This window comes from Nycticebus coucang, chromosome 15 (assembly GCF_027406575.1).
Source record: "Nycticebus coucang isolate mNycCou1 chromosome 15, mNycCou1.pri, whole genome shotgun sequence".
In the NCBI taxonomy this organism is placed as follows: Eukaryota; Metazoa; Chordata; class Mammalia; order Primates; family Lorisidae; genus Nycticebus; species Nycticebus coucang.
Genome location: NC_069794.1, coordinates 17062756 through 17076431, shown reverse-complemented (window position 1 = coordinate 17076431; position 13676 = coordinate 17062756). Strand labels below are relative to the sequence as shown.

The 13676-nt window shown below is 40.1% G+C and overlaps 1 protein-coding gene across 10 annotated transcripts in view; it reads right to left on the bottom strand.

Annotated features, from left to right (window-relative positions):
• LOC128566988 (ATP-binding cassette sub-family C member 4-like) overlaps positions 1-13676 on the bottom strand; it is a 316653-nt gene that overhangs the window by 159274 nt on the left and 143703 nt on the right. For all 10 annotated transcript variants that reach the window (XM_053564127.1, XM_053564131.1, XM_053564126.1 and 7 more), the window contains 5 exons: positions 11221-11433; positions 9899-10039; positions 8373-8410; positions 7888-7982; positions 5919-6065 (listed from right to left, as the gene is read on the bottom strand). In XM_053564127.1, coding sequence (XP_053420102.1) covers positions 5919-6065; positions 7888-7982; positions 8373-8410; positions 9899-10039; positions 11221-11433 — 634 coding nt within the window. The remainder of the gene's footprint in view (positions 1-5918; positions 6066-7887; positions 7983-8372; positions 8411-9898; positions 10040-11220; positions 11434-13676) is intronic.

The following is a 13676-nucleotide window of genomic DNA, read 5'->3' as shown; positions in this document are numbered from 1 at the left end:
ATCAATGCATGAGCTTCCCAAATCTTTATCTTTTCAACATTTTATTGAACAACCACAAACACAGCCTTTTCTCTGTTACCAAGTTGTCAGTATTTCCATGTATGGTTTATAGTGGAGAAAAAACATGAATCAAGAGTACTCTGAACATTCTAACAGATTAAAAATGTACACCCAAACGGTACAATATTTACCAGCTGCAGACAAGCACTATAATAATCACATTTATAGCGATTACTGACAAAATAACAGCAATCAAATATATGTAACTATGTAACTATTTAAACTCATAACAAAGGCTTTTATGATATTATTAGCAGTAAATGAGCAACTCCCATAAAATATGACTTAATATCACCCCTGATAAGGATTTAAGTACATATAACCATTGTTATATGAAAAAAAACTCATTTTTAATATGTGACAAACCAACAGGATTTAATCGCCACACCTACTTCAAACTATTAGCTGTTTCATTCAAACCTGAAAAAATAATATTTATGTGGCTATTGAGAATCGTTATGATTGATGCAATCTTTTGTGTTATTCCTTTTATAGTCACTTGCATTTGTTATTATTAACAAGGAAAAATGAAAGGGGAAATGTGTGTTTTTGTTTTGCAACAAAGCTTTTGGGATGATGACTAACTTCTTCCTTTAAATAAAACAGTCTCTTAAACTAACTAATGTACATATAAATATGTTCTTTACAATGTGCTCTAAGCAAGGGAGGAGGTAGGGAAAGCCCACAGGACTTAAGCCAGAATGCAAAGCAACCTGGGCAAGATGTGAGGACATGAAAGCTGTCAGGAGAGTTGTTATTCTTAGTCTTCATTTCTCACAGCTCATCTGCTCTCAAGGAAGAAAAATCATAGTTTCTTTTAATCATATCCACAACAGATCTCACTTGAAAGGAAACATAGCAAGTGATTTGGCATGAATGGGAGTATTACTAATTTTCCAGCATCACTACTGAATATTTATGTCGGTGACGAATGATGACACTGGAGAAATATTTTAACACGAAGCCTTGCCTTGTAAATCGTTTGAATGATGCTGTGTCAAAACAACACCTACCATAAATCAGAGGTTTTAAGACCAGTATTTCTTGTTTAAACACGCTACCTGCTCAGCAGATTCACTTGTGTGAACAGGCATAGATTAATGTGTGCTGAGCAGAGCCATCTTACCTCCTAACTTATAGAGCTATAATTTAACAGGCCTATTATCGTGGAGGTAATTTTGACAGTGCTGAAATATTATACTTGTTAAAAATATGCATTTAGTGCTAACTCCAGTGGTCATTAGAAGTGAATAAACAGATGGGCATCCCTACAATTATGTTTCTCCTCTATTGATAATTCTTTTTCTACTGGCAAGGCAGTGGTATGCAGACAACTCCTTTTATAATAGTATACAGCAAGACAGCCTTTCTCAAAGTACAAAAAGCTCACCATGTCGTTTTCAGTTCACTTTTCACTTCTCCATGAATTATTCAACAACTTGTAAAATATACTGAAGAGTTCCAGGTTTGAGAAACAAGAGTTTAAACTACTATCACCCTCAGGCCCTCCAATGCCTTTAAGACGGACATCCTAAGTCAATACTGTTTACATTTGTGAAATCGTGCACAGGCCCTAATTTCCCACTCAAAAAGTTGGGAACCTTAATCACAGGGGTACCCCTGGATTTAAGATTATGGAGAATGCAAGAATATATCTTAAAATCTAGTGCCACAATTCATGTTCCATATCTGCATGACCATAACTACTATGTCCACCAGAAGAATAAAAACTACAGAAGTCAGTATGTATTTTTCTCCCCAGTGTTTTAACTCTCATGTAACCCGATCCATAAAGAAAAAGATACACATTTGTATTTTTAATACTGTATAATACATAAATAAAGATACACACACAGAGCAGAAAAATCAGGTGTGTGCAATGATCTTACTGGCCATAATCCTCTATCAGCTTTGTACTTCCCTGAGAGAATAAACAAATGTATCTATTCATCAAAGTGTCTCTGTTTCTGAAAGCCACATTAACAAATCGAAAAAAAAATAAACAAGTATTTATCCAGAATCCCTTGGAGTCGATATATTCAGCCACAGGTTATGTCACCATAATTAGGTATGAGTAAACAGGACAACTAACCTCTCATCTTCTCTCCAAAACTAAGGGTAAAATTGTAGAGACCTGGTGAGAATAAAATGTCTCTGCTAACTCTAACAGCATAGAAGAAAACAGAAGAAATTGCATAGTCATCTTTTCCTCTAAACTCATATTTAAGAAGAAAACAGAAATGGATCACACAAGCAACCAGCATCTACCCTTTAGAATTAAAATACAACAGCCACGATGTTAGTGTCTACCTATTCTACGTATCAGTAGAGAAGGCATTAATTATAAAATCTAAATAACTTTGTTTGAAATGCTAAAAATTCCAGAACATTGGGAATATTTCTTTTAAAAAGATTTTAATGTTTCAAACATAATAAACCATGAAAATGCTTTTACAATTGTATATTAAGACATATCCAAATACAAAGAACCATACCATAAAAATGGAATTTCCAAGAAAGCTTTAAAATCAAAACCAGGTGTTACCACCAGGTGCTCTTCCATTACATCCCTGAGATGCTGTAGAGCATGCTGCCCTCTTGTGCTGAACAGCAAAACGGAAACTAGATTCTGCCCATCCAAGGAAAACAGGATTTACGTTTCCAATAGAAAATATCTCTTAGTTTCTGAATGACTTACTGATGACCTGGGATTTGCATTACCTGTTTATGGAGGATCAGACAGAACTGACATGGGACTAACACAGTAAAATTTTTAATAGCAAGAGGCTGACGCAGCAAGGGCCATCAGTACACATTTGTAAATGCACCAGACACTGCTCAACACAGGCCACGACCAAGATGTGAAGGAGGCGTAGGAACCGACAAAAAACATAGCCCTGGGATGGTGCCTGTGGCTCAAAGGAGTAGGGCGCTGGCCCCATATGCCAGAGGTGGCGGGTTCGAACCCAGCCCTGGCCAAAAACTGCAAAAAACAAAAAACTGAGGCCCTGTCATAGATACACACAGTATCCTTATCAAAATACATCAAAGAAGAAGAGAATAAAAAAGAGATGGGTGAGAAGAAGGAGAAGGATAAAAAGAAGAGGAGAAAATAAAACTATTTGTCATTCTAAGGCCACAGACTGGTTTGAGGTTTACTCACACAGCTTAAGATTTATCAAGTTAATGAAAGGTCAGTAGACAATACTATATTGTATTATATAAACGAACTAAGACAAATTTCACACTAACGGGTTCAAAATGGAGATTCACTTAAAATCTTGCCCCTTGGAGAGGTGCGATGTGCTTAGAAATCAGTCTTGGGAAATGGTGGTCAGAGAGACCACCGCTGATGGGTCTGCCTGGCTCTTCTTAAATCTAAATAAATGAACCTGAGTCTACAGCGGGGCAGCAAAGGGGGACCCTCCATAAGAGTCTTGTTTTCTGAATTAGAACACAAAGGGTCACCCACTGATTAAGAACAGGATGGGCATCCAGGAGGATATAATTAGAGAGATGGCTCATCTGGGCTGGGGGAAGCCAGAAATGAGAGGGGAAGATCTTTCTATAACCCAAAGCAGGGTCGCTGAGAACACTGTGGCACAAGTGGAATTGGAGATGGGGATGCAAGGAAAGCCTTTGTGTACTTGACCTGGAGTTTCTGTGCAAGTCACCACTCCAAGTCCAGCTTGCTGGACATTGGCAAAGGTCCTTGCTGAGCTCATAGGAAACTCTTACTGACCCCTGGGGCTCCCATGAGAACTTGCTCTGAATAAGTAAGTATTCAGAAGAAAAAAGACAAGTTTCCTGGTCTCTTTCCTGTTCAGAGAACACACTCTGTACGAACGACATTATGAGGGTCAGTTATGTACATTTAACATATATATTCAATAGTACCTAAAAATCAAGCATGCCTACAACTCACTGCCCTAGAAGGCAATTGTTTTTATATATTACATAACCCATGACATACAATCAATGGGTTTAAACTATGCAGCATAATTTATAGCTTTAATCTTTACCATTGTAACAAGTGCAAAAATTTCATCCAAATGAAAATTTCATATCTATTATTAAAATTTTTTTTAATTTAATTTTATAATGTAATTTTTTTTCTAAGTCTACCAGTAAAAAAAGTAAATAATACATGACCTCTAAATGTTCTGGGCCAACTAGGCTTCTCTTTGGAGTACTTATTTGAGCTTCTGTTTTGTAGAAGGGATGAAGTCCTGCTAATAGATCTAGAAGGGGTGGTAAGATAAATGCCCACGTGCTGCTCTAAGATTAGGTACCCAAATCCCTGAATACTAAATAAATCAGCAAGAAGAGAAGCCTACAGGTCTTGGCCATGGAGACGCTGGTTAACTGTAGACACAAGCGTTTGTAGACCTGTGATTACAAAAATGCACTCCCACTTAATGCTCCAAATTTTATGACTGTAGTTTTCAAAGTAACTAGCAAAGAAAAACAACCTTATAGCTATTAATAGTACACATGTCCTCCAACTACTTTCTAACTACAGCTACAATCAGAATATACATTTGTGTGGCCTCTGCAACTTAAAATTCTCACACAGTGCCTGGACTAAACAATATGAGCTGTATAAATCTATAAAACATGCTTTAAATGAGAATTACCTTATTTAATCTTCAAAACAATCATGTGAAACAGGGAGGATAGCACTTGTTATTCCTCCAACCCCCCAGGTGAGGAAACTCAAGTTCAGAGATGCGGACAGTAGCAGCACTGTGGCTAACCTCATTAGGCACTGACCGTGTGGCAAAACACTATTTCAAGCACCAAGGATGTATTGATTAACCTGTTTAATTCTTAAAATATTTTGATATCGTGGGTAAGAATAGTAGCTCCATTTTACAGATAAGAAAACCAAGGTACAAAGAAATAAAATAATGTAAATGAATATGAATGCAACTATAACCAGCCAGCCCTTGCACCAGGACTGAACGCAGGCAGAGGGCTCTGGAGTCCACACTTTGAACCATAATGTGTGAGCTGAGATTTGCCTGCCTAATAAGATCTCTGTGCTTTGGCCTTTGTCACATAGCTCAGTCAGTGGCCACTTCCAAGGCTCTTCTAGTGATCCATCTGGGTGACTTCCTGCTTCTGCAGTCCTATCAACTACCATCTGCACAAACAAAGCCACCCTGGGCCACACAAGTCCACTCCACTGGCCAGGGTGAGATGTATGGTGTTAACCAACTATGTACAGGAACCCAAGTCAAAGACACTAGTTTCAGATGCAAGACAAGGCCAAAGGCCCTCACCACTTGGCAAAGCTCCAAAGCTAGACACTTTTATAAAAGGTGGTGTTTACACTGTATCAACATTGGATTTTAATTAACTCTTAATATCATTTTAAGGAAACCTCACAGTCAGAGTACATACAAGAGTTCTCAACTAATTAAACAAATACCACAGCCTGTCTCACATTAAAGGGCATTCCAGGTAAGCTCTTTCACACAGGTGACATAGCCTCACACTATGTAAATAAAGCCAATGTTTGGGCAACTATACCATTACATTTAAACATGTTTACACAGAATGTGGGGCATTTTAAATGCCTCACAACAGATTCCTAAATCATTCTGCACAGTGCACATTAGTTTTGTTTATTTTTTCCCCACACACATAAAATGGAATAAGATTGTATGCCCCCTATATTCAGATTTTCTCTGCTAGGAGAAAAATATTAGTGATGCTTCTTGTAGGAAATGAATCAACATGCACAGTGATTTTCTTCTAGGCATCCCCTCCATTTTCAGAGACTGAAATGTAATCAGATCTTAAATGTGTTGTTAACAAGACATATTTACTCAAAACCTTGGCGTCTGACTTACCTATCGGATTGCTATCAAAGAATAATACAGGAGCTTTCAGAATTGACTCAAACATTCTGTTGTGCAATGTTTGTGAAGAATTAACAAGGACGTAGAATGACAACAGAGATCTTGCTATGCCGAAGAGGACGGTAGCTACGGTTAAACCTGAAAGAAAGAAATATCACTCAAGACCACAGTGCATCTCTGCATTTTCTTCAATAATGCAAAATAATGCAAGTCAGGCAGTTTATAAAGATAGAATTTTATTCCATAAAGCATCTGGATCCTACAAAAGTATAGGTATTTGCTGAATATATCGATAAAGAATTAAAACAGTTCATTTTTCTCACTGAGAGGAAACTACGCAGATAAGAAAAAAAAAAATCAGATGTAGACTACGATTTTGTTCCAGGCTTTGCTAATTCAATTGAAAGTTTTATTAAAAACTCAGAAGGAAGATAAGCAACAAAAAAAAAATAATGATTCATCTTCTGCATATTCCCAAACTTATTTTTTACATGATGCCCCATAATCTAAAACTGTAGTATGTTTCGAAACCAACATGTGACATTAACAGAAAACAGGAGAAATGATTTTCATTTTCCAGGTAGACAACGCCCACGTAGCTTTAAAGAATTTAAAAATACTATTTTAAGTTGTACGTGAAAAACCTCTTAAATAGTTGAATTACAAGAAAATACAAATTATATTTTAAGATAATCTAAAGAAAAAAATAAAAAAAGATAATCTAAAGAAGCAACTAATCCCCACTAAATATTCTGTACCAACACAAGGCATTTTTAAATAAGTATAAGAGTCTACTCTAAATTATAATGTTTTTCATGAGATAATTATATATTTTATTAAGACATGAGAGAGTGCCCACTGGGCACATGAAAATAAAAAGAGCTTTCCAAACGTCTGAACTGACGATGCTAACTAGAGCACAGTAACGTCTATGATGAATATTTCAGCTACAGAAGACATATCCCTGTGGTTTAACTTCCAGAAGGAACTCAAATTCTTAAATTCTATCAACAGGCATTTTCTTTAGCCCACCATGGCAGAACCATTCTCCTCTCCCTGAGTCTTCACATAATCCACCAATTCAGGAGGTAAACAGAATGAATTTAGATTTCTTAGCAAGTGATCAACAAAAATAAATACCAAATTTCAATGAGCGGGTTCTTATAAAGATAATTCACTCTATGTCTGAGGAAAGCCTGTCAGAGCCTTTCCTGTGGAAATATTTAAAACCTGTGATGAGGATTTCCTTTAAACAGTATGGAATGTTACATATATTCCAAGCACTCTTGTGAAAACAGAGAGCAGTGTTAATATTAGCATGGCAAGCCAAATGTAAATTAATCACACAGTTGGGGATGCGATAACATTCTGATTTCAAAGTCAGAAACAGAAGGAGTCCTAATTCCCAGACACTGCACCTTTCCCAGCTCAGCATCCCTCTTCAGTAATTAGTGAAGCCCGAGAGCTGAGCGGTGTGGTGAAGGGAGCTTTGCATACCTGTGAGGGAATAATGCTTTTATTTTGGGGACTTTGCTGCCAGAGGATTTCATCCAAGTTCAATAAAAGCCAGGGTTTATTCAGACAGAATTGGAACAATCCGAACCACGGGGTGGGGATCCGTTTCTAATCCCCTTGCCCACCCATATAATGATAGAAGATTTAGCTAAAGCAACCTATTAGAATAGACAATAGCCACATATTTCCAGTGGCTGATTTTCTGAACGCTCAATCCCGGTTTAACTTTCAAAATCCAGTACAGAGCAAATAAAGAGTCTTCATTCAACCTCTTTCTTCTGGTAGATTTTCAAAATAATTATTCTAATTAATTCACAGAATAAATGTGTCTGAGACTCCTAATCTGTTAAGACATTACTGAATTACTCCTGAAGCCCTAGTTCCTCACACAGGCTCATTGTAAGCACCGCAGCCTCACAGAACAGACCAAATGATTAAACTTTACCTGAGTAAATTCCTAAGTACCAGTTAACATCTAGCTTCTCAGTTACGACTTCTCCTCCATTTACAGTGACGTTCAGCATACTTTGTTTGGTTGCCCTGTGGAACAAGGGAGAAAGAAAATACTGTGCTATCGATGGAATTTAGATAAATACCCCCAAAATGCACCTCTACATGGAGGAAATGTTTAATGCCGGGGATGACTCCAGCTCACACAGTCCTGAGGATATCTACTTCTCAGAACCTCAATTTGAATCCTGACTTTCATTTCTCAAAATTGTATATGAAGATGAGGCTGAGGGTCAGGCGTGGCTAGAGACCGTTACGGGTTACACTCCACCAGCAAGGACTTTCACTTTTCTCCATGTGAACTAAGGGAGGATTGGAAGAAAAGGAGCCACCAACTCCACTTCACCCCCAACTCTGTGGAAGAGGGAGTCCTCGTACAGACTGTACAGTACTTCCCACGTCAGACGGGAAGTAACTCACCAGTAAGAAAGCCACCAATCCTGGAGAATATAGGCAACCTGGAGGGGAATAAGAGGGGAAAAAAAAAAAAAAGAAACCAAATGTTCATCACTTAAGTGCACATATTGAAGGAAATCTCAATGAAAACCACTCTAGGGGAAAGGGGAGAACAGATAAATTTATATCTCTCAGGTACAGGGCACAGTATCAGAGTGAAGGGCACTCACTTGCATAACTTTGACTTAATCTGTTCAAAAACAAAGTACACAAACAAAACATGGGTACCCCTGGGCGTCGCCTGTGGCTCAGTGGGCACCTGCCACATATACCAAGGCTGGCAGGTTCAAACCTGGCCTGGCCAAACTGCAACAACAACAACAAAAATAGCTGGATGCTGTGGCAGGTGCCTGTAGTCCCAGCTACTCGGGAGGCTGAGGCAAGAGAATCGCCTAAGCTCAGGACTTGGAAGTTGCTGTGCACTCCACCGAGGATGATAAACTAAGACTCTGTCTCTACAAAAGAAAAAAAAAAGTGTACCCCTAACATTCTGAAATTAAAAAAAAATTAAAAAGACACCAGAAGGTTTTAAAAAAATATCTTAATCAGTGAAAAGGATAATCAAAAGAAAGGCTTCAGGCCAGCTCACCTGTCATCCTACCACTCTGGGAGGCTGAGGTGGGTGGATTGCTTGAGCTCGGGAATTCGAGACCAGCCTGAGCAAGAGCAAGATCCTGTCCCTTCTAAATATAGAAAAACTAGCTGGATGTAGTGGCACCTGCCGGTAGTCCCAGCTCATCAAGAGGCCGAGGCAAAAGGATTGCTCAAGCCCAAGAGTTTGATGTTTCTGTGAGCTATGATGACACCACAGCACTCTACCCAGGGTGATAGTGAGACTCTGTCTCAAAAAAAAAAAAAAAAAGCATCAGAGAATGGAGATGGTGGTTCCAGGTCAGGTCTGTGCCAAGCCCAACCTCACAGATAACCACAGATTAAGAAAATGCATACTTGGAGGTGGGGATCATGATGTGTCACACACCTCTTGGGGCTGGGACACAACTATACGAGGGACTTTACCTAATAAATGCAAGCTGTGTGACCTGCTTCTTTGTACCCTCAAGGATTTCCCAACAATTAAAAAAAAAGAAGAAAACATGGATTTGAAGCAGGCAGTCTAAGGCCACTACTGTGCTCCTACCCACAAGAATTAAACAGGGGATCCATCCCCAGCCCACAGACTGCATTTTCTGACCATACTGATCCTATGTAGCTGCTGGGATCTCTGCAATAAATCTTCATATTAACAACCCCCCCAAAGGAAAGAAAAGAAAATGCATATTACATTCAGAAATCTTTAAAAGCAACCCCATTCCCCCTCCCCCGAGGAGCTCTTTGTAGTTTACATGTAACACCAGGAAGCACCCCTCAAATTTTCCCCCAGAAATAACACAGTTCAACACACATCCCAAGTGAACTGCAAAATGAAATATCATAAACACAGGTACTGAAAATATAAACCTGAGGGTAACAAAACAAATGTCACTATTTACGTGAGCTACAATGTTTAGAAGAATGAGGAAAATGATGACCGTCCAGTGTGCACCAACTTTCAAGTAATTCTTATAGGCCGTAAAACCAACTTTTCCTTCCAATCGGTTCTCTTCCGGTAGTGTTGCCTGTACATTGTCAGTCTGTAAAGGAAAAAAAAAAAAGGCAGTTAAAAGGCAAAAGAACATATAAAAACCACTTCAAAAGCTGAACGTTGTATTCTGTTTAAAAAGCTGTGGCAAAACAGGCCCATCTCATACGCTGCTGGCAGGAGTCCAGAACGGTACATGTGGAGGAGGGTATGGTGTATCCAGCTGAACCCTGCGTGCATTTACCCTTTGACCAGCTGTTCCACTTCTAAGAGTCTATTATGTGGTGACGCTGGCTTTGCTTGACATATGACATCAAGATTTTCAGCAGTTTCCTAGCATACCCAAGTTCAAGTATAAATGCAGAAGCTTGTTCCAAAACCAGATACAAAGTGATGTGGAACTCGTGTCACTCTAGATTGTACTCTGGAAACATTAAACAGAGGAGAGAGTCAAAAGTTACCCAAATACAGTAACTGAGGTCACTCCGCCACTTTCAGTAATGAGAGGAAGGGATAGCATATGACCCAAATCTATTGGGTTCCTGAGTTTTAGAAATTGATTCCTGAGGTTAATCAGAATACTTATAAGAATCAATCAGGCTCCTGGACCTAGACAGTGAGGGTTTGCATGGCAGGGTATCTCTATCTATATTTTCAAGGGAAATATATAGTTAGTGGCATTTCTGCCTTGAGGACTTACAATGCATTCATTGCACAGACCCAAGATCTGAGGAAATACTTGGCTCTATGCTGACCAGTGGGCATTTCAAGATGATTAAGATGTAGATGATGATAAGATAAGATACAGAACATTCTAATCCCTAGGAAAAGCGGCTGACTGAATGTGATCCACACTAGACTCTGCCTAAGAGTGTTTTCAAATTAAGCCTCTGAATGCAAAAGAGAAGCCCGGGGCCACAAGGGTAAGTAGGATTTAGCCGGGGCAAATTTAAGGGCTATAAAATCAGCATGAGCCACACACACCATTGGGACTTCCAGCAGCACAGGCACCCACCACTGACCTCTAGGACACTGGCCAACACATAAATATGAAGTATGACAAACAGGCTTGTTCCTCTTGTTCTGTAACTACCAAGTCTAGTGAAATAGGCCATGAAGCCATTGAATCTACTTTGGGACAAACGATGACATCCTGAGAAGAATTCACCAAAGACCCAAGAGGCCACTAGAGGTGACAATGCCAGCATGTGTTGTAGCACCAGGTGAACTCACATCTTGAACTCCCTCCAGAGCACCATCCTTCAATGAGGGTCTAGATGACTGCTGAGACCAAATCGAAGACTCTGAGAAGGTCCGACTCCTCAGCGTGGGGGTCTCTAAAACTGGGGGCTGTTCAGCATCCTCATTTTCCTTCTTTAAAAGGGAACCAAAATCAAGCCCAGTTGTCAGAAACTCGGTGTACGTCCCCTTCTGCACCATTTCACCCTAAAATAAAAATTAAGAATGTCAGAGGAATACATTTGTGGGTAATAATACCAACCTAATCTAATTCTAATCAAGAAAAGCTACTTGGTCTTAAATTGTAATTATCTGTAGATCTAGAAGCCTGGTTGACAAATCCAGTACAATTCAACAGTACATCTGACTGACCCTTCTGTTCTCTGCCAGCCTCTGTATTAGGTGCCTGAGGATATTAAAAAAAAAAAAGAAATGTGTACTTGTGCATTACAAATGGAGGTCATTTAAGCCAGCACTATGGGCATTTAAGAAAGCCAAAGAGCAGATGTTGGTGGGCTTACAGAGTAGTCTTTATAGAGAACATGGAAATTAACCTAAGCCTCATGTGATAAGAATTAAAGAAACAGAGTAAATTGGGGAAGATATTCCAGGAAAGAAACTTATAGAGTGATAGAAAGGTGGGCATGCACAAGTTCACACCTACAGGAGTCAGTCAGCCACACCTCTGCTGGCCGAGCATCGTGTGCCCTGCTGGGACCAGGCACATGGGCACCAGCTGCAGGTTCATGGTCTTCACTTTAAAACTGACCCACAGAGGCTGGGCACAGTGGCTTACGCCTGTAATTCCAGCACTCTGGAAAGGTGTGTGTGTGGGGGGGGGGAGGGGTGTTGATTACTTGAGCTCAGGAGTTCAGGACCAGCCTGAGCAAGAGCAAGACCCCATCTCTAAAAACAGCTGGGCATTGTGGTGGGCGCCTCTAGTGCCAGCTACTGGGAAGCTGAGGCAAGGGAGTTCCCAAGTGAAAATTCAACATTCCAGAAGACACCTTTCTGCAGTTAAAATAATGTATAATGTATAAATATCTTTACTATTTTCTCACCTGATGAAATGAGACAAACTGCTAATTTACTCAAACAGCAACAGCAAAATACAGTATTAGATAAAATCCTAAAAAACCCCTGGAGCCCATGTGCCTGGTCCCAGCAGGGTAAAATCTCAGGATACAAAAGAAATCAAAGGGGATCATCTCCAGTTAAGGCAGGACAGGTGGGGGAAGGTGGCCCAGGACCCCCCTGCCAGCCCAGTCCTCCCACCCACCCCCAGGTGGTGTTCTGAGAAGAATCCAGTGATGCCTTTGGGCTCTTTGAAATAGTTTGATAACTAGAGAATAAAAAAATGTTTCATGCCCAGGCACAGTGGATCGTTTCTATAATCCTAGCACACGGGGAGGCCAAGGCAGGAAGATCATTGAGGTCAGGAGTTCAAGATCAGCTAAACAAAAGCAAGACCCCATCTTTACTAAAAACAGACAAATTAGCCAGGCATAGTGACACGTGCCTATAGTCCCAGCTACTTGGGAGACTGAGGCAGGAGGATCGTTTGAACCCAAGAATTTGAGGTTGCTGTGAGCTAGGATAAAGCAATGGCACCCTAACCTAAGCAACAGAGGGAGACTCTGTTTCAAGAAAATAAAATTCCTTTATTATGATATGTTGTGGCTTTTTCCACCTAGGAGGGAAAATTCACACACTTTGCTTAATGATATTACCACTCTTCACTTAGTATCATGGGACACACGAGGAAACTGCTATTGGTTGAGCCAAGTCCTGACAAGAAATTCCAAGTGTGCTGAGGGGGTGAGCCACCCCCCACTGAGCAAGGATGGACCCCAAATCATCCAGGGATTCCCAGAATAGAAAAATGTTTTTTTCAAAGTACTAAAATTGGGGGAACATGCCTAAAATGTACCATATGGGAGCCCCAAAACATCTGGGGGCTGGTGAAAACGTTTCTCTACCACCTACGATTTGGTAGCCAGCATTCGGGTCTTACCAAACAAAGGTCTTTCAGCCTTCTGCACACAAAATTGTTTTCAAGTTTGAGGGATCTGAGCTTCCTATCCTGGGAAAGTGGGGAAGAACTGAAAGTGCTTTTGAAGGGGCCACAGTTCCTTCTTAATCCTCCCTGGGGCAGGAATTCCCTGGACAGAGCTTCTGGACAGAGCTTCAGCAGCGAGGAGGGGCAGTGAGGGGACTCGTGAAAAACAACTGGCGAGCATTTTGCTATCGGTGTGTATCCTGTTTGTGACAGTAATGTGAAATTTATCTCTGAGAAGGGCACACACAGATCTTGCGAACTTTAGTTAATACCCATTATTTGTTATTCCCATCATTTTACCAAGAAATTACAGAAAGGGAAACATTTGAGGGGCAGAGAGGGTTTCAGAACCACTGTAAGGGATGGGAATCGGGACCTACTGACACTGACA